Source organism: Rhinolophus sinicus, linkage group LG16 (genome assembly GCF_036562045.2).
Source record: "Rhinolophus sinicus isolate RSC01 linkage group LG16, ASM3656204v1, whole genome shotgun sequence".
In the NCBI taxonomy this organism is placed as follows: domain Eukaryota; kingdom Metazoa; phylum Chordata; class Mammalia; order Chiroptera; family Rhinolophidae; genus Rhinolophus; species Rhinolophus sinicus.
In genome coordinates this window covers 13,739,799-13,760,209 of record NC_133765.1, presented here as the reverse complement: position 1 = coordinate 13,760,209, position 20,411 = coordinate 13,739,799, and the positions used below count along the sequence as shown (strand labels likewise).

At 43.6% G+C, this 20,411-nt stretch overlaps 1 protein-coding gene across 4 annotated transcripts in view; it reads left to right on the top strand.

The window, feature by feature from the left end:
• Positions 1-18,664, top strand: part of DDX25 (DEAD-box helicase 25) — a 28,137-nt gene extending 9,473 nt beyond the window's left edge. For 2 of the 4 annotated variants that reach the window (XM_019710530.2, XM_074321408.1), the window contains 4 exons: positions 7,648-7,885; positions 8,915-9,077; positions 11,436-11,624; positions 12,930-13,199. In XM_019710530.2, coding sequence (XP_019566089.1) covers positions 7,648-7,885; positions 8,915-9,077; positions 11,436-11,624; positions 12,930-12,991 — 652 coding nt within the window. In that variant the 3' untranslated portion in view covers positions 12,992-13,199. Of the gene's footprint in view, positions 1-7,647; positions 7,886-8,914; positions 9,078-11,435; positions 11,625-12,929; positions 13,200-15,143; positions 15,294-17,595 lie in introns of those variants that run through there. The other 2 variants (XR_002135751.2, XR_002135752.2) reach the window with 2 other exon arrangements.
• The last annotated feature ends 1,747 nt before the right edge of the window (positions 18,665-20,411 follow it).

Here is a 20,411-nt window from a genome sequence, read left to right as displayed (position 1 = left end):
CCATCTGGTCCTGGACTTTTGCTTTTGGGAAGGTTTTGGATGACTGATTCAATTTTGTTACTGGTGATCGGTCTGTTTAGATTTTCCAGTTCTTCATGGTTCATCCTAGGAAGGCTATATGTTTGTCCATTTCTTCTAGATTATTGAATTTGGTGGCATATAGCCCTTCAATAGTATTCTTGGATGATCCTTTGTATTTCTGTGGTGTCCATGATAACTTCGCCTTTTTCATTTCTGATTTTGTTAATTAGTGTCTTCTCTCTTTTTATCTTAGTGAGTCTAGCCAAGGGTTTGTTAATTTTGTTAATCTTTCCAAAGAACCAGCTCTTAGTCACATTAATTTTTCTATTGTCTTTTTGTTCTCTATTTCATTTAGTTCTGCTCTAATTTTTGTTATTTCCTTTCTTCTGCTGACCTTGGGTTTCATTTGTTCTTCTTTTTCTAGTTCTTTAAGGTGTAACATGAGGCTATTTATTTGGGAGTTTTCTTGTTTCTTGAGATAGGCCTATAATCATATAAATTTCCCTCTTAAAACTGCTTTCGCTGCATCCCAAAAATTTTGGTAGGATGTATTTTCATTGTCATTTGTTTCTATGTATCTTTTGATCTCTCCTCTAATTTCTTCTTTGATCTGGTCGTTCTTTAAAAGTATGTTGTTTAATCTCCATGTATTTGAGGTTTTTCCTGCTTTCTTTTTGAAGTTTATATCCAATTTCAAAGCCTTGTGATCAGAGAATATGCTTGGTATGATTTCAATCTTCTTAAATTTGCTGAGGCTGATTTTATGTCCCAATATATGGTCTATCCTTGAGAATGTTCCATGTACACTAGAAAAAAATGTATAGTCTGATGTTTTAGGATGAAGTGCTCTATATATGTCAGTTATGTCCATTTCATCTAATGTGTCATTTAGGGCTGCTATTTCGTTATTTATTTTCTGTTTGGATGATCTATCCATAGCTGTCAATGATGTATTTAAGTCCCCTAGTATAATTGTGTTTTGGTCAATTTCTCTCTTTAGTTCTGTTAGTAGTTGCTTGGTATATTTTGATGCTCTCTGATTGGGGGCATAAATATTGATGACTGTTATGTCTCCTTGTTGTATAGTCCCCTTTACCACTATGAAATGTCCATCTTTGTCTCTTGTTATCTTTTTCACCCTGAAGTCTGTTTCATCTGATATCATTATGGCTGCACCTGATTTTCTCTGGGTACCATTTGCTTGGAGTGTCAATTTCCACCCTTTTACTTTGAGTCTATGCTTGTCCTTGTAGCTGAGATGTGTCTCTTGGAGACAGCGTATGGTTGGGTTTAGTTTTTGATCCAATCTGCTACTCTGTGCCTTTTTATTGGTGAGTTCAGTCCATTTACATTTAGGGTGATTATTGATATGTGAGGATTTCCTGTCATGCTATCCTTAGTTTTCTGGTAAGGCTGTGTCTCCATTTTTTCTTTGCCTTTATGTTGTTATCTATTATTTCTGTGTGGTGATATTCTATGATGTTTCCCTCTGTTTCTTCTTTTATTACAATATATATTTCAGTTCTGGATTTTTTTTGAGTGGTTACCCTTAAGTTTATGTAAAAGAAAGTTTGATATTTAGAGTAATCCATTTTCTTTAGCACGCTTACTTTCTCCATTCCCATGTTCTGGTTCAGGCCTTTACTCTCCCTCTTTTTATGTTTTGGTTGCCACAAATTGTCCCTGTTGATGGTGGTCGAATAGCCTCCTTTAGTATTTCTTGTAGTGCAGGTCGTGTATTAGAAAATTCCCTCAGCTTCTGTATGTCTGGAAAGGTCTTTATTCCTCCTTCATATCTAAAGGATATCTTTGCTGGATATATTATTCTTGGCTCATAATTTCTCTCTTTCAATAGTTTGAATATTTGGTTCCACTCCCTCCTGGCTTGTAGAGTTTCTGCTGAAAAATCTGATGATAATCTAATGGGCTTTCCTTTGTAGGTTACCATCTTCTTTTCCCTGGCTGCCTTGAGGATTCTTTCTTTGTCGTTGATTTTAGACAGCTTCAATACAATGTGCCTTGGAGAAGGCCTGTTGGGATTGAGGTAATTAGGTGTTCTATTTGCTTCTTGGATTCGAGGATCCAGTTCTGTCCACAAGTTTGGGAAGTTCTCATTGACAATTTGTTTAAATATATTCTCTGTTCCCTTCTCTCTTTCTTCTCCTTCTGGTATGCCCATTATTCTTATATTGCACTTTCTGATGAAGTCAGAAAGTTCTTGTAGAGTTTTTTCATTTCTTTTAAGTCTCAAGTCTCTTTCTTCTTCCAATCCGTGTAATTTCAGGTTTCTATCTTCTTTCCTTCATCTGGTCAACTCTACTACCTAAGTTGGCTATTTCATTCTTAATTTCTTCTGTTGAGTTCTTAATCTCCAGAAATTCTATTTGGTTCTTTTTAAAAATTTCAATCTCTTTCATAAAATGCTCATGTTGTTCTTTGATTGTGTTTCTGAGTTCATTTAACTGCCTATCTGTGTTTTCTTGCATGTTGTTGAGTTTTTTCAGAACTGCAATCTTGAATTCTCTGTCATTTAAGTCACATATTTCCATATCTTTAAGTTCCTCTTCTGGTTTTCTGGAGACTTTTCACTTTCTTTCTGAGCTGTCTTGTTGCCTTGGTTATTCATGGCAATTACTGATTTATTATTTCTCTTCCTAGACATGTACAGGAGTGGCTTCTGCAACAGGTAGATAGGAAGAGGTCTTTCTTTTGTTTTCCAGTAATTGTTGGTAGAATGTTTTATTTTCTCTCCAACTGCAGCCTTTTTTCTCTCTCTCACACAGTAGTGCTATGTTTTCTCTCCACTATTCCAGCTTCTCATATAATGGGGGATTCCCTGGGAGACGGGCTTCTCCTCTGTTAGTAGTTCACCTGGGTCACAGGGCGCAGTGTCCCGGTGGGTATGCGGAGAGCTTTTGAAGTTCCAAAGCTCTTCCAGCTCCAGATTCAGAGCCCGTATGTTTCAGCAGTTCTGTTTACTCCTGCAGGGATCCGCCCAGATAGGTGGGGTCAGGGGCGGGGTGAGTTGTGAGAGGTGGCCCAGAGCAATGGCGGCGACCACCACCATAGCCGGTCCTGCTTCCACAGCTCCCTCCCTTTGCCAGAACTAGAACTAGTTGGGCTGCGAATCTGTGTCTGCGGTCCACAGTTCTTAGAACAGCACATATTCTGTTCTTTTGATCTAACACTGCTACTGTTCTGCTTCTAGCACCGGGCAGGTGGGGGCGGGGCGAGCTCTGGGAGGGTAGGGAGGGGGTGGCTAGTCTCAGTGCCTAAGGCTTCTGTTCTCTGCTCAGCAGTGAGGGCATAAACCACTGTTTTCAGCCTTCTTCCCTCAGTCTTTTATCCGAGGTCTCTGCCGTGAGCGTTGGGTTCAGCCGTGTTACATGCTGCCCCCGCAGCCCTGTGGGCCATAAGCGGAACCCTAGCAGTCCGAGTTCTTCCCTCTCCCGCATTGCGGTAGTTCCGGGAAGCAGCGAGCTCGGCGCACTGAGCGAGGTCTGCATCCTGCGCCCGCGCGGCTCCGTCTCTGCACTTCTCCCTTCCCACCTACCCCACTTGCGCGATTTGCCCACCTTTAGATGAATTCAATAGTGGGCCTCTTCGTCTTGCCTGTCTGCTGTGCAGGGAGTCCTTTGTGGAGTTATAGTTGTTCAATTAGTCGTAAATTCCAGGGGAGCTTTACAGAGGCTCACCTCATGCTGCCATTTTGATGATGTCTATGTAATAAATTTTTTTATTTAAACATTCACCGTGGTGTTTGGTCACACTTCATGTATTCTTAAGATATACATAAGTATAGAGCTTGTTACAAGGATGTAAATACAATAGGACTAATTAAACAGATGGTACCTATGTTCAGAGGTAATCAGACCATGTGGAGAAACAGCACAGCACTTCTGTTTTCCTATAGTCCTTTTCTCCGTTCTCATCCTCAGTGTATTTCCAAATTGGAGAAGGACATTCTTTTTGTCTCAAACTGTAAAGGTACGATTTTATGGCAGGCCAACATTTTAAATCTTTCTGATGGCTGGCAACACTGATAGTTATCGTCTAGGTGTATGTCTAATATGACCATCTTCTTCCATTTCTATACAGTTAAAATTCTCATTCAGTGCTTCTACAAGTTTTGAGGAAACTGAAAAGTGACCCAGAACTTTGATAATGAAAAGCTCAATATCACAGATGAACAAATTGTATACCTTTTAGACATGTGTACAAAGTATGCAGGACATTTAGCTGATAAAATCTTAGAAGTTCATAGACTAAATGGAATCTGTCAGAATTTACATTCGCACTGCTGCACATGCAGATGGTTGAGCAGATTAGCTTATATTTGGATATGATATCAACAGACTTTTAAAAATATTTTCTGTCTTATTAAAACTTCATAGAAGTTTTGAACTCCGATTTTTCAAATTCAAGTACCTAAGAGATAGGGGGGAATATATAGAGGGCACCAAAAAAAGGTATACACATTTTAAGAAAGAAAAAAAAAAAACTATTAAAATTACACTGATGGTAACCACTTTGAGCACCTCTTATAATTGCAGAAGTCAAACGTACTTGTATTCATCTTTTGTTATTAATATAGAGTATTACAATTTTTAGTACAGTTTTTTCCTTTCTTAAAATGCGTATACCTTTTTTTGGTACCCTCTGTATTTTTGTTGCTGTGATTTTACATATCACTTGATATAACATTTTTCTTGCAACCTTTGAACCAAGAAATGTAACTTTACTCAGTTTGATGGAAATATCGAGGGAAGGATGCAATAATACACATCCCTTTGTGTGATGTGGCCAAATTAATTCTGTGTCCACTGTTTCCAGCTGATCACTGGTGTGTTTAGAGGAGGCAAAAAAACCTTTTAATTTATAAGTATTATTGCCAGTCTCATCCTTGTGAGCTTTTCACATATGCTTTTCACATCGCCTTCTGCACACACCTGATCCCAAATTCTTCCTTTCCCATGGTGCAATAGGCTCTGCTTCTGTTATTTACCTCTTTAACCCAGTTGTCTGTGTCCTCAGTTGTAAATATCTGTCATTAGCCTTTTTTTTCTGTCCTGTCTGGACCATGCTGGTGTTGTTCTGTGTTTCTTTTCCATGGCTTCCTGTTTTTGGGTTATGGATGCAATATGCTACGGTTATCTCTGACGATATCAATTATAGTACTTAAAAGGTTTTTCTATTCTCAACATTGTGTCGGAATTATCTGTTTACTTTTTTATTTGTTTCTACAGTCTCTGGACCTTTCCTCCTCTCATCCTTTCATAATCTAAGGAGAGGAACTAAAAACTTGTTGACAGCTCTGCATCTATGGCAGGACTTGTAACATGGGAAGCTTCACGTTAGGACGATCATGCTCTGGAGCTCGTTAGGGTTATAATGTCTCTAATCTCATTCCTGGGGAAGATACTTGGTAGCTGGCATTCTGGGAGTAGTGTAGGGCACTGGCCTGGGCGGGACCCTCCTTCGCTGTGTGTATTTCACTAGATCCCCAGTTTTCAGCTGTGTGCTTCACCCTTACTTTCTGCTGAGGCTGGTTTCCCCAACTGGAATCTGCACAGAAGAAACCTCCTGTCTCCGGCGTCCTCACGCGTACCGTAGTTGCCTAAAGTAAGGTGGCGTCCACCTGCACGCGTACATATTTTCAGCCTGTTTAAAACAGTTTTGGCCAAAGACCAAGTGAGATTCCCTTCTTGCCATCCTTTACCAATAAGTTTGTATGTTTATATAGAACATCAAATAAAAGATTCAGAACTCCAGGAAAGATTCAATAGTCAAAAAAGGCTTTCTGCGCAAGAGAGTATTAAGTAAATTAGAGCATTTATATTGGTGTTCATCCCTCCATTGTCCAGCTTTCTTTCTTTTTGCTTATAAAAGATGAAATCAGTACTGTCCAATAGAAATATAATAATGCCAGCCACATGTGTAATTTTAAATTTTTTACTAGCCACATTTGAAAAAAGAAACAGGTAAAATTATGTTGTAATATATTTTATTTAACTCAACTTATCAAAAATAGCATTTTAACAAGCAATCAATATAAAAATTATTCATGAAATAGTTTACATTCTTTTATCATACTCCGTCTTTAAAACCTAGTGTGTTCTGCAGAATAGCCCATGTTTCCTTTCCTTGTCTAATGTGTATAAACTTTCTTTTGAAATGAAATGGCCCAGGCCTTGAGATACCAGTCCTGGTGCCATCTTTTTCCAGATTTCCAAGAGGCCTCAGCATGCTAATGCAGAATTTCCCCAGTGTGTTCTAACATACTACCCCCATTTTCAGTCCTTCCCCGCTGATTCTCTGGACTCTGGTGTGTGCACGTCTCAGGCCTCTCAGTAGACTTTTCAGCTTAACTGCGTTTTTCATCACCATTTCCGTCTGTAGCTCTCATATTGTAGCTTCATCCACTTTCTCATTTACCACATATTCCATCTTTGAAAAATGTATTGAAATAGCTTATCTACCAGTTTCTCCTTTTCTATTCTCCATGTTTTTGTGGATTCATATCTTTTTTATCTCTTTATAATTATACTGAGGGGATGTGGGAAGCTGAGGAGGTAGCACTTGTAGACAGTCCACCATAGTTGACGGGCAGTCAGATCGTTGTTTGAAAAGCTCCCCAGATGACCTAGGCCCCAGGCTTAAAGTTGTGTTTGGGAATCACTGGTCTGTATGACTTCCCCCCTCCCTCTCTTTTAGCACTAACAGCTTGTTCTTCTAGGTGCTCTGTCTTTTCAGAAGTGGTGATGTCTCTCTGCTTTGCCTTTTGTTTTAAAATATTAACTTTTTTATTGATGTTTTGAAAATATCTACAGAGAAATACATGAATCATAAGAGTACAGCTGAGTGAATTATCATAAAGAGGCTGTCCTCGTGTAACAGTGGCCCAGGTCAAGAAATGGGAGTTCACCGGCACTCCAAAAGTGCCCCTCCCCACCCCACGCCCCTTTCCTGTCACTAGCCCCCTCTCTCCTCCCCAGGGTTGGCCTCTATCCTGACTGCTAACTCCGTAGGTGCATTTTGCCTGTTTTTGGACTTTATATAAATTAGCCCTGTATTTATTCATTATGAGTTCAGTTTACATTTCACATGCAGTAGCATTTTCTCCTTTTGCCTCCCTTTTATTTATATCTGGGTTCTTCCCATTGCAAATAAAGTTAGTTGTGGCAGCTGTTCTTTCCCTCCCAAGAAATAGAACCCCAGCCATGGAATGAGCAGCCTCTGTTTCCTTCATCCCCATGGAACTCTGTGTGAGACCATCACCGTAAAGAGCGTCTGGATTCTTACTCTTGGCTCCGTTCTGCTGCTTCTCCTCAGCATAAAATTGGCATGAAAACCTCACACCTTCCAGAATACATATGTAAACTTTGCTCCTGAGCTCCTCACTCAGTGTATGTATTTTCCCAAATTCTGGGTCACAAGGAGGAGCAGGACTCGTCGCTCTTTTCACAGAAGGGCAGCTTGTCGCAGGCGCACCCCGCACGCACACTGACCCCTGGAGCAGGTGTGAGGAGCAGCGGATGGCAGCAGGCGGGACGTGCTAGACGCTGCCTCCAAGGAGAGCGGCAGGGGTGGCAGTGGGTGACAGCCTTCTTCCCTTTCCTGTCACAGAGCTTTGCCCTCCGAGTGCCAGATGCTCCTCTTCTCGGCGACCTTTGAGGACTCCGTGTGGCAGTTTGCAGAGCGAATCATTCCTGACCCCAACGTGATCAAGTTACGCAAAGAGGAGCTGACCCTGAACAACATCCGACAGTATTATGTGCTGTGCGGGGACAGGAAGGACAAGTACCAGGCTCTGTGCAACATTTACGGCGGCATCACCATTGGCCAGGCCATCATCTTCTGCCAGGTAACTGCTGAGATGCGTCTCCGCCACGCCCAGGCGTCCCTGCAGCCCGAGGTAGGGGGACAGTACGACTCAGAAGTGCCATGCAGCCAGGCACCGTGCTCAGCCCTCTGTATGTTAACGTCATTTACTCTTCAGAGCAACTCTGAGTAGAAATTATCTGTAATTTACGGGTGAAACTTAGAAAGGTTAAGTAATGGAATGCGACTTTAATATGTTAAACAGAGGGCATCCTTATGTTAGAGGGATGGCTTCTGACACTTTCCCATTAGGTTGATGTTTATGGTAGGGTTTTTACAGATACACTTTATCAGGTTAAGAATGTTCTATTCCCAACTTACTGTGACTCAAGTAGCCACTCAGTGACTCACTGTTAACATCACACTGTTTTTATTTTCATATTTAGTTTTTGCTGTTGGACGTTTTTCGTGTTCACCTATTGTTTTTATTTTCTACTACCACATGAACACTGAGCTCCACAAGAGCAGGATCCCATTGGTCTTACTTTCACATCCCCTGCTCTAGAATAGCACCGGCATGTAAAAACATACTTTTAGAATAAAGGAAAGCTCCACTCTGCCTTGGACTAGCTTTGTAACCTTGGGCAAATTACTAATGCTTTTAAGCTTTGGGTTTTTTTGTTGTTGTTGTTTTGGTGTTTTTTTTTTAATGAAATTAGTTACTTCATCACATTATTGCATGTAAAGTTTTCAGCAACATGCCTGGCATACATGGTGCACTCTTAGAGTGTCTGATGTTATTATTACATTATCTCATTTTGCCATCATACCGTCATGTGAGGTAGGTAGAGCATTTTTTATTATCTCTGTGTCATGGCTGAGGAGCCAGAGCTCTGACAGGTTGAGAGGATGTCACACTTAGAATCACAGGGGAAGGAAGAATTCCATGCCACATTCTGGGATTCCTCTAGGACAACCCTTCCTGGCTCCCACCCTGCACGCGTGAGCACAGCAAACACAGCCAGTCTGCTTTAACTCGGGGCCCTGGGCTGGGTTTTGTGTTTTCATGTAGACTCGTCGAAATGCCAAGTGGTTGACTGTGGAGATGGTGCAGGATGGCCACCAAGTGTCTTTGTTAAGTGGAGAACTGACCGTGGATCAGCGAGCTTCCATCATTCAGAGGTTTCGGGATGGGAAAGAGAAAGTTCTTATAACAACCAATGTCTGTGCTCGAGGTTTGTGTGTGTGTGTGTGTGTGTGTGTGTGTACAGAGGGTGCCAAAAAATGTATACACATTTCAAAAAAAGAAAAATATTAAAATTATAATACTCAATATTGTAACACTCAATATATACCAATAAAAGATGAATACAAGTCATGTTTGAATACAAGTCAAGAGCTGCCTAAAGTGGTTATCAGCATAATTTTAATACAGTTTTTTCCTTTCTTAAAATGTGTACACATTTTTTTGGCACCCTCTGTATTTAAAGTCAAGTTTGTTGAAGTATAATTTATGTTTGATAAAACTCACTATTTTAAGTATGTGGTTCAGTATATAGTATACAATGTAAAGTATACAGTATATGATGAGTTTTGATGAGCATATATAGTCATGTAAACATCACTGTAATAAAAATACAGAACATTTCCGTCTCCCCCCAGAATTGTGCTTTGCAGTCAGTCTCTGCAGCTACTCGTCCCTGGCAACTGCAGATCAGATTTCTGTCTCTATACTTTGTCTCTTCCAGATGCCATATAAATGAAATCATACAGTCAGTAGCTTTTGTGTCTGAATTATTCCACTTGATATAATGCTTTTTAGTTCATCAGTGTTCTTACATGTATCAGTGGTTCATTCTTTTTCATTGCTGAGTAATATTCCATTGGATGGACGTACCACAATTAGTTCATCCATTCACTAGCTAATAGACATTTGGATGGTTTCCAGTTTGGGGCCATTTTGAATAAAGCTGTAATATACATTCATGAGTAGGTCTTGTGTAGACATAGGTTTTCATTTCTCTTGAGTAAATACCTAGGAGTAGGATTTCTGGGTCATATGGTAAGGTTAGCTTTATAAGAAACTACAAAACTGTTTTCCAAAGGGGCTGCACCATTTTTCATTCCCACCAGCAACGTAGGAGAGTTCCAGTTGCTCTGTATCCTTGTCAGCACTTGGTGGTATCACTCTTTTTCATTTGAACCTTTCTAGTAGATGTGTGTGGTAGCTCATGTTTTTAACTTGCGTTCCAATTGACTAATGATGTTCATCTCTGAGGTGTTTCTAATTTTGAAACTACTGACTGCTGAAAAAAAATGTTTGTGTTTTCAAGAGATGGCCTTCCTACTTTCTTCATCCCTCCTGTATCTTTGCCGAGACCTCATCCTCAAACCCTGTTTCCTAATTCATTTTTAGTTCAGCATATAGAGCTGAGGACCTGCCATGAGTGCTGAGCTTGGCAAGAGTAGCCTGCGAAAGGACGAGGTCCCTGCCCCTCAGAAGCTCACTGCCTGGACTCGACTCTCTAGACCAGCGCTGCAGAAATTCCTGCACTGATGGAAATGTGCTAGTCTGTGCTGTCCCATTGGTAGCCACGAGCCATATGTGGCTGCTGAGCACTTGAAATGTAGCTGGTGTGACCGAGGAGTGGAATTGCTCATTTCAATTAACTTAAACTTAAATAGCCACGTGAGGCTAATCGTTACCCTCATTGGGACAGCGCAACTTTGAACTCCAGAGGAAAGAAGGCACACAGAGCCCCAGAGCCCAACCACAGTGCAGGGAAGACAGGATGTGACGTGGACTGCTTGTTAGTGTTGCAGGACAGAGACACGGCGGGGGCGGGGGGGGCTGGTCACACAAGTCTTGCTAGGTGATGTTAGCTGTGAACAGTTTTGAAGGAAGGGTAGAATTCCATTTGATGAGAATTTGCCATTTGCTTGGGAAACGGCTGGAGCCTGTGCCTGCAGTGTTGGATTTGCGAGTCAGGAGAGGACGAGATGGGACTTTGGTTGCTTGGAAGTCTTGAGTTGTTTGTCCTTTGTCCTCCTGTACAAGTTGGGCATTTGGGTTCCGTACACAATGCTCTGGGCTCTGGTGACTGGCTGTGGGGAGAGACTAGAGGCGTGGGAGAAGAGAGAGGGGAACCCAGTCTGGAAATTGTTATAACCATGGAGGCAAGGATGAAAAGACCTGACTAGAACAGTGGCCGTGCAATGGAGTGGAGCTGGGGCCCTGTGACGGGTAAGGGGACATGAGACCAAGGTGCATGCTGGGGACTCTGCACAGCAGGAGCAGACAGGAGGGATTGGTTCTGTGTGCTTGATAAGAGCCCTCCCACTGTGTGTGTGTACACACATACACACACGCTGTGCATATTTAGACTTCTGTAGAGTTAGCTTCCCCTGATTCCTATCCAGCATCGTAGATGTGCTATGCAAGCAGACTGACGTGCCCCTTTCCATGATGCAAAACCAGGTCTGATTCATACACTGTGTCTGTGGAATGAGAATTCCCTCCGCAAGTGTGGTTCTTGAATACTTGTGTCCTAAGGAAGAAGTGGAAGGACCCTCCAATGTCTTTCCTCTTCTAGGGATTGATGTGAAGCAGGTCACAGTTGTAGTGAACTTCGACCTCCCTGTGAACCAATCGGGCGAGCCGGACTATGAGACCTACCTCCATCGCATAGGGCGGACAGGGCGCTTTGGGAAAAAAGGCCTCGCCTTCAACATGATCGAAGTGGATAAGCTGCCCCTGCTCATGAAGATCCAGGATCACTTTAGTAAGTAGCACTGTTCACAGTGGGAACTGTGGGCCTGCTCGTGTTGACAGTGACGGTGCGTGTCGTAGACCTCGAGCCCAGTGCTTGGGACAAACAGGAGGGGGACAGGAGGCTTCTGGTTCACAGTGCCCAGCTTCCTACTATGAGACAGTGAGTAATGTGCACACGGTACGTAAGGAAAGACATTTTAAATCAAGTGGAATTGATAGGAGCTCAAATATGAATTACTGCTCATTCTGAGAACTGGAGCAGATTTCCGTGTCCTATGAAGAAAGAACCACCCTAAGCAAAGTAATAAAATCCTTGAAGATTATGCTCTGTCCCCAGCAGCTGCTTTTATTTACATTTTCCCTTCTTCTTGCCCCACCCTACCCGAATTCTGAGGTCTGCCCGCCTTCCTCCAGCCCCCATCTAAACAAGGCAGGATCTAATGATCCGCTGGGCCCCTGGACTGGCAGGCTGTACTCTGATGGAAAGCCGAGAGGGCGGTAACCTGAGATGTTCACTTCTCAGATTACCCCAGGCCCCGAAGCCCAGGGATAAGGCTGGGGAGCAGGGGAAGAGTGACGCTTGAGTGACTCCAAATGTATCTTTCACCTTTTAGGACAGTGGATGTTAATGTTGGTGGGCAGCAGTGGACACTCCCCGGGGACGTGCACATAGACACATGTGTACCACTTGGAATGTATTGGCTTGGTACAAAAGTAATTGCAGTTTTTGCAATTTTTAACCTTTTAAACCACAGTTATTTTTGCACGAACCTAATAATTGTAAAGGGTTTGCAGACCAGCTATAGCACGTCCTGGCCCTTTAGGGAAGCTGATTTAGCACCTTGGGTTAGGATAACTGAAGGGGGGGTGGGGGTTGCGTGGGGAGAAGGACCATTAAGATCCCTGTTGCTGTGTAAGCTCCTAAAGACCTGTCTTGGGAAGTGACTTCAGTGGAGGAGCCGTATTCCCTGTGCCTGTCCCACACCCCCTCCTACACACACCCACTTCACTCCTCCAGAGCTCAACCCTTTCCTCGCCCGTCACTTGCACTGTGGCCTTATTTCTGTGCCAAGCTATCTAGTCGTGTGTGTGGTGTTGTCTGGTGCAAATGATGCCATATTAGTTCGTTGGTTATTTTGATGCCATCCCCTCCTTATCTAATCGAGAGAATGTTCTGTCTCAAGGCTCTCCATACGGGGTGTCACAGGAACACATATTCAAAGATGTCACTGTCTTCAGAAATTCAGAGATGGATGGAATGAAATTCCATGTGGGCCCTGGGATAAGTCTGGCTGATTCTCTTTTGTTCTTTCAGACAGCAACATTAAGCAACTCGACCCTGAAGACATGGATGAAATTGAAAAGATTGAATATTGAAGAAAGAACTATCATTTGTGAAATTTCCTAGTTTATGTGAGAATGCCCCAGTGGGGTTTGAAGGTAATTTTTTACGTTAAGATTTGTTTCAGTGTGAAATTGTTACATATGGCAGAATCAATGCCGTGGTAGCCTTAGCCTGAAGACCTGAGGTCTTTTTGAAATCGTTGTGCAGCACATGATCCTTTTGAATAAAAAAGCAACAGTACTTCTTATTGTAATCTTTTCACTGGTAAACGTCTTCGTGTGGACTACTGGGGTGTTTTTGGATTTAGTTCATAGAATCTGAGCAGATCATGCCTCCTGTGAACGTCTTGTGATGCCACGAGATGGCAGTAGAGCTTTACTGTTTTTGGAATTTGAGCTAGTAGGGCAAATGAAAAGCCACACCTTTAAACTTCACTCACAGCCTGCACCTTCCAGGTACTAAGTGACTGCCCTCCCCTCCTCTCCCCTCCCCTCCCCGCCCTCCCCCAGGCATGCATGTTTGAGTGTACACGTGTTTGTGTGCACACAAACACATTCTTAGGGGAGAGTACCTGGTGAAACCTTTGCAAAGTAAAACAATTTGGAAGAGAGAACATTTTGCTTTTTAAATGTTTTAGCTGACATACCCAGCCCCCAACCCAGTGCCCAGTACAGAATTTCAAAATGTTTTCTATTTTGCTTCTTAATGTCTTCGAATTAGTGAAGATTTAATCCATCATTAGTTACTTAATAGTCTCTGAAAATGGGGAATTTCTTAAAGGCAGGTGGGGGTGGGGATGGGGGGAAGGAGGGAAAACCCTATTAAAGAAGTAACATTTCAGGGAGCCAAAAGGTTTTGCTTTTAAGAACTTAAAGGTGTGTCTGAGAATCCTCGATGTTTTTCTGCAAGTCCCATTGAGATGCTTTTCATTTCTCACATTTGCTACTAAAAAGTGAACCAGCGAGCCTGAGAAAACAGGGAGAATGTGATACTCTCCCAGAAAGCTTGAGCAGGTTTTACAGCCTACAGCCAGAGTCGCCCCCCCACCCCACCCCCCAGCTGTGTCACCACACTACCACCAGCAGCCTCAGTGAATGTTCCCATCGTCCTGGCATGAAAGGTGTTTCTGGCATATCCCTTTTGATATATTCCACGTGCATATTGCCCTGTGCATGTTTTATCCCCATGAGCAGGGCTCAGAAATACTTGAAAATCACCCAGCTTCCTCACTCTACAACACTGTTTATTGTTTACCCATTATGTTAATTAACCACCAGCGAAAGGGAGATTCGATGTTACTGTCATCTCAGAATTCCGAGTGGAATCGCAGAGACAGGGAATAAGCCAGCCAGAATAGACTGCTGAAGGGGAGGTGAGCAGGTCACTCGTGGAGTACCCTGACCACCCCCTGGGCTGGCCTCCCAGAGGAGACTGCATCTGCTTTCACAGGAAGGAAATAGGGATGTAATAGTGCCTTCTCATGCTTGGTACGATCTTGCAGTTTTCCAGCGTGGGCCCACTGAGGCAGTGTTCCAGATCCAGCTCATCACTGGAATCACCTAGAGAACTTGAAAAAAAAAAAATAGTCCTTCCCCCTTACGGAAAACACCAGACTCGCTGAGGGTAGAGCCCAGAAATGCACACTTCCATGAGGGAGCTGAGAGCACAGGTTAAGCAACAGGTAATGAAGGAAGAGACGCTGAGGCAAAGAGAAGTCCTGAGGCAGAATTTGTAAAGTCCGCTCCCGTCTCTGTCCACTGGCTTCTCCTCACACCATGCCTTCCTGTCTGGACTGTGATCAGCTCATGATCTGTCTTCTTGTCCACGAAATACCCCGCCCCCAGCCCAGGGGCAGCACATAGTAGCTGCTCAGTGAATGTTCTTGTTGAGTAAATACTGCTTTGCCATTTCTTCATCCACAGACATTCTTCCCTGAGGTTTTCCATCCTAGTGTTGAACCCCAACTATATGGCACAGGACGAATAAGCACAGGAAGTAGTCAAAGCATTTTGCTCTGTTACCGTTTGAGAACTGAGTTGGACTTTCCATCACACTCAGCTCAGCATTGGGGGCGGGGTGGGGGAGGTTGAATAAAACTGTACCCCCTCCCTTTCCAGTTCAGATCTCTGATAGAATCTCTACCAATTACCCTCACAAAGGTCTTCAGTAATTTCTGTTTGGCAGCTGTTCCCACAGGGTCTGCAAACAATGGGCATTCTTCCGCCTTGCCCGGTGCACCTCTCCTCACATCCCTGTGACTCGCCGCCTAGGAGGCAGCAGAGCCATCCTGTCCTGTGTGCGTCACAGCTGTCTTAACACTAACTGTCCAGTTTGGTGAGTTACCGATCCAAGGTCCATTTTGCAGGGTGCAGCTCCTTCCTCAGAATTGCAGGTAACCATCACATGTCCATGCATGGCCTGGCCAGTCCTTTCTCTCAGTCTATGCCTGCCTGGGGAAGAAGTAAATGGAGACATGGAACCGCCAGATGACTTTAGCACATCTGTGCACTGGCTTAATCAGCTGTGTATTACTTGGCACCAAACACTAAACCAAATCCATTAGGTTTGTCTTGGCCGGCTTAACACTGTTAGCATATTGACATTCACGATTACGTAGAGCAGGGCTGTGATTTCCAATGGGAGTTGGGAGTGAGCACGGCTCCTATGATGTTAGATGCTGGATCTACAGTGACTCTGAATAATAGGAAAGGCAATGCGTTGGTCCTAGTCTAGTAGAATGTCTGACAGCCCTTCTCAAGAAACATTATTGCTTTTGGTCATGAGAAAGTGTTGATCCATCTCAGCAAAGCTCGGTCCCCATGAAAGCTGCTGGCAGTCTGTGCACATGTGCTCAATAGTGGAAAAACCTTAGAGGATTGGGAGGGAGGGGGTCTTTCCAGCCTTGGTTTTGCTCAATCTCCTTCCCTTTGATTCAACGAGGGGCCCAGATCAGAAAGAGGACCCAAGTGGAGACAGCACAGCCGTTGGCAATAGAAGCTGCAATGCAGGTCCAGAGCAGGGATCACTCCGGGGGCCTGCACTTTGCCCTCTGGGCTCCCTCCTGCTGTTATGCAGAGAACCCGTGCCTGCTGTGCCTGCTGACCCAGGGGCGCTCGTGGCCCAGCAGCTCGGCACAGATTAGTTTTACCAAGGGACTGACAGAAGAGTCAGGTCCTCTTAGATCGCACCCGTGTGGCTCCCACCCTCCAACACTTAGAGGAAACCATCATGTATCTTAAAGACCCTCCGAGCACTGTAAGCCACAGACTACGAAACACCACAGTCTTGCTGTATGCTGCAGGGAGCACCACCTTTCTGCTCTAGGAAGAGTCCAAAAAGAGCTCATCCCAGCATTTTCTATACACTGTTCACCATGGCTGAGAGCAGACTAAGAATTGTCCTTCCTCACTTCTGTCGGCTGACTCCAGGCTCCTTCAGGGCTGCCGTACTTCCCTAAGCTAAAGTTTTCGTTTCTAGGTTCTGGGGGCTCTCTGTGCTCCCTGCATCTCTAAGGAGGGATGGTTAGGCCAGACTCCAACCTGAGGCAGGCTGTCAGAGCCATTGTCTCTAAACACTGCCCTTTTCCCCTGGTTTTTCTCACTGCTTTGTGCCTCGGTCAGCTTGGCTGCCATAACAAAAGACCACAGAATGGGTAGCTTAAACAACAGAATTGTTCTGTAGGCTGGAAAGACCAAAATCAAGGTCCATCAGGGTTCATTTTCTGGTTAGGACTCTCTTCTGCCTTCTCACTGTGTCCTCACCAGTCAGGGAGACACACACACACACACACACACGTGCACACACACACACAGACACCACGTGCACACACCACACACATTATTCTCTGGCATCTCTACTCCCGTAAACCCCTCATGAAGGCCCCCTCTTACAACCTAATCACCTCCCCAAAGCCTCACCTTCAAATACCATCACAATGAGGGTTAGGGCTTCAACATATGAATTCAGGGAAGGGGGCAAACATAGTGGCCCTCCCGCTGAATAACACTTTGCAAACTATTATTTTAAAATTTGCATGGGGTTGAAGCACCAGCATCCATTTGTAATGTGATTTTCCACCCCACTTTTAAACATGAAACTTTTAGACTCTTCTAATGAAATACAGGAAATATGCCTGAAATGGTATGATTCTTGATGAAGACAAGTGATGGTGTGTCCTGAAAACCCACAGAGTCCTGCTCCCACTGCCCGTGGTGAGCCGCCAGCCCTCCGTCACCAGCTTATCAGCCTCCCACTTCTGCGGAGGTTCGAGACAACCAGAAGTTCTAATGTGATAAGAAAGATGAGCTCCGAAGGTGGCTCTCCCCTCTTGTATTCAGAAAACTGAAGGAATTTTCTAAATGAGAATCTTTGCAGATGTAAAGTCTTTAGTCTTCAAAGAGAAGTGTGGGCAGCTATCTGTAACACTTCTCTTTGGGAATTCATCTTTGACCGTTACTGTTTTCTATTCGGCAAAATAGCCGGTATAGAAACGGGTTTCTATATTCCTGTTTCTAGAGTAGTTTTTCATGAATGGGGATAATCTCTTATTTTGAGCTTAATAGTTTCCTTTTGTTAGGAAGAATGATGCAGTCTCATTCCAGTCCCTTAGTCTGTGATCTGTGGCTTGAAATTCCAGTTGGAAGGCAGTGATTGACCGGGAAGCCTGCTTTGTGTGAAGTGTAGAGGCGGGTTTGGACGGCAGAGCCTCAACAGGCTGCTCCGTGAGGTGGTGAGCTCTCCCTCCATGGAATATTCAGTCAGTCAGAAGCATCCATCACAGTTACGTGCGATGGATGCTGTAGTTCTGGTTCTTGAATTAGCCGGGAGGTTTGAAATGAAATGATCTCAGAGACTCAGCGCGTTCTGAAACGCCATGTTTCCGTGCCCCGATACAGCGGAGCTGCACACGTGCAAGCGCAGGAGCCCTAGGAACTCTGCACAGAAGAAGGTGCCTTTCCACAAATGAAAAGAAAATGGAGTGATTAACTCCTACCTGCATCCTCTTATCTTTCAGGTTCACTGGCTTCTTCCCCCTGTGAGCAACTCTTTATACCTGTCTTCATCAGCTTATGCAGAATGTGAATTATCTTTAATATGTATATTATAAAAGCAATAGAACAGCAAACAAAAGTAGGGAAAAAGTTATCAAAAATATCAGTTCATGACAAAAATTATTGTCTTGATACAGTCTTTTTCATCTTAATATGACTATTTGTAGTTAACCATAGTGCATATATGCTATTATGTCCTTTTGTTTGAAACATTCGAGTGTTTTTTCATGTTGCTACATAGTCTTTAGAATTATTACAAATAATAATTGACCAGATTATTCTATCAGGTGAATATAACACAATGCATGTTATTATCTTTGTTGAACATTTATGTGGTGTCCAGTTTTTCAACATTATAATTATAAATAATGTGCAGCAAATTCTCTTGCCCATTATTTTGAATTATTTCTTAGAATTAGAGACGTTAAGTTTGAGTACTCAGTCAAAAAATAACATTTTTGTGGCTTTTGATGGATAATGCCAAATTGCTTCCAAAAGGCTCTGACTACCCCAGTTTATATCGCCCACCAATTTCACCTCACCTGACCAACAAGGGATGTTTCCATTTTAAAATTGCTTGGTAGCTTTTTCTGGTCTACATTTCTTTTAATACAGACAAGGTTGAATCCCTTTATTTTTATTTTTTTGGTATATGGGTCATTGTTTGGAAAACATCTGTGGTGTTTATTCCCCAGTTACCTTATAAAATCTTAATGTTATCCTTACCATTCTCCAACTTCTTGTGATATCTTTTTTAATCATATTAAATTTCTATACACCTACACACATACACGTATAATAGGATTCTGGGTAATCTACTTAATTCCAGTTTATTCTTTTGCAAGTACCACAGTTTTAAGTATTATTGTTATATAATATGTTTTAAGGACTTGTTTCTCCTCTTGGCTACTTTAATTCTCTCTTACTTTTGAAAAATATCTTTACCAGTTTTATTCAAAAATTAATTTTAGATTCATTTTATGAACTTAAAAAAAAATCATCTGGATTTTTATTTGCCTGCATTCATTTGGCAATGATAATTGATTCAGTCCATACATTAATTGGTGGGGAATTGATTTATCACATTTAATCGTGATAAGTCTTTCCCATCTCAAAAAAGTCAGGAGGCAAGCTGGGAGCAAAGCCAGGAGGAGTGGGCATGGCTGGGCCTGAGGCTGCGATTGCTGAGGGGAAAGGGAGGCCCGTGGTGGTGCGAGGCTGTCGGCTGGGCCTCCTGGCTTGGGCCTTGCAGGCCCCGTGCTGACTCCTCTGCCAGACTGAGGTGGAGTGCTGTGTCCTGTGGGGGTCAGGAGATCTGGGTTCTAGCCCCACCTAGAGTGCTGTTCGCCTGTTCTGTGCCAGGAAAAAGTCACTTCACCCACCAAGGTCCCTTCCAGGTCTAAAATCCTTTTCACCTCTGCTTCGTGCGTTGGAAGACACCACAGTGCTGTTCTGCCTCACCTCTGACAGACCACTGGAAGGGTTCGGGGGGGAGGCAGAGACCCTTCCTAATTGGTTCTGCTCTCTGCCCTCTGCTGGTCCCAGCACCCAACCCAGGCCTAGCACCCCACGGGGGTTCCATGGAAAGAGGGAGGGAAGGAAGAAATGGTGTACCCCAGTTTATGGAAGAGTTTTGTCTCGGCCAGTGTGTTTCAGGCTTTATTGTAAACAGAGGTCACCTGGGGATCAAATAGAACTGCAGCTCTAAGGCAGCAGGTCTGGGTGGCACAGAGGCTGTTAGTGTACAGACCACACTTTGAACAGCAGAGGTTTAAAACACAGATGTAGGTGAGAATTCCTGACTGAAAGATAAGGGAGGGAGGGGCCAGGAGGGCGACTAGAGTCCTGGTCACATTTATGCTTTAAAAGTATGTGTATAGATGAGAAACTTGGTGGCACAAAACCATTTGATACATTCTAGAGCTAGTAAGGTGGTGGGTGCCGTTCTGCTACATGTTCGTTGCTTTCAAGTGTTCGCAAAGAATAAACACTTTAAAGAAATCTCTTAGTGAAGGGAAAGGCAGAAGCAGTTCTTCATCTTGCAGCCACACAGCCAGCATGGCCACCCAACTCATTGTCCCTTCTCTGAGTGACACTGCAGTCTAAGGTAAGGTTGCTCTCTGGCTGGGAAGAGTTTGCTCTAGTTTAGAAGCACTGGAGGCTGTACCCACAGCCCTGAAGGTGAAATGTAACCAGGGACCCCACCTCTGGCGCAGATGCAGCCTTCAGAGATGAGAGAACCAAACACCACCCCGTCCCATTCCTCGTCCAGGGTCACCTGCAGCCAGACCAAATGTCCAGGGACGCCTTCCGCACCCACCGAAAGCGCTAAGGAAAATCTCTGAGTTAAAAGTTTGCCTTTCTTACTGGAAGAATTTTTATTAGGCCAAAGTGTTGACAA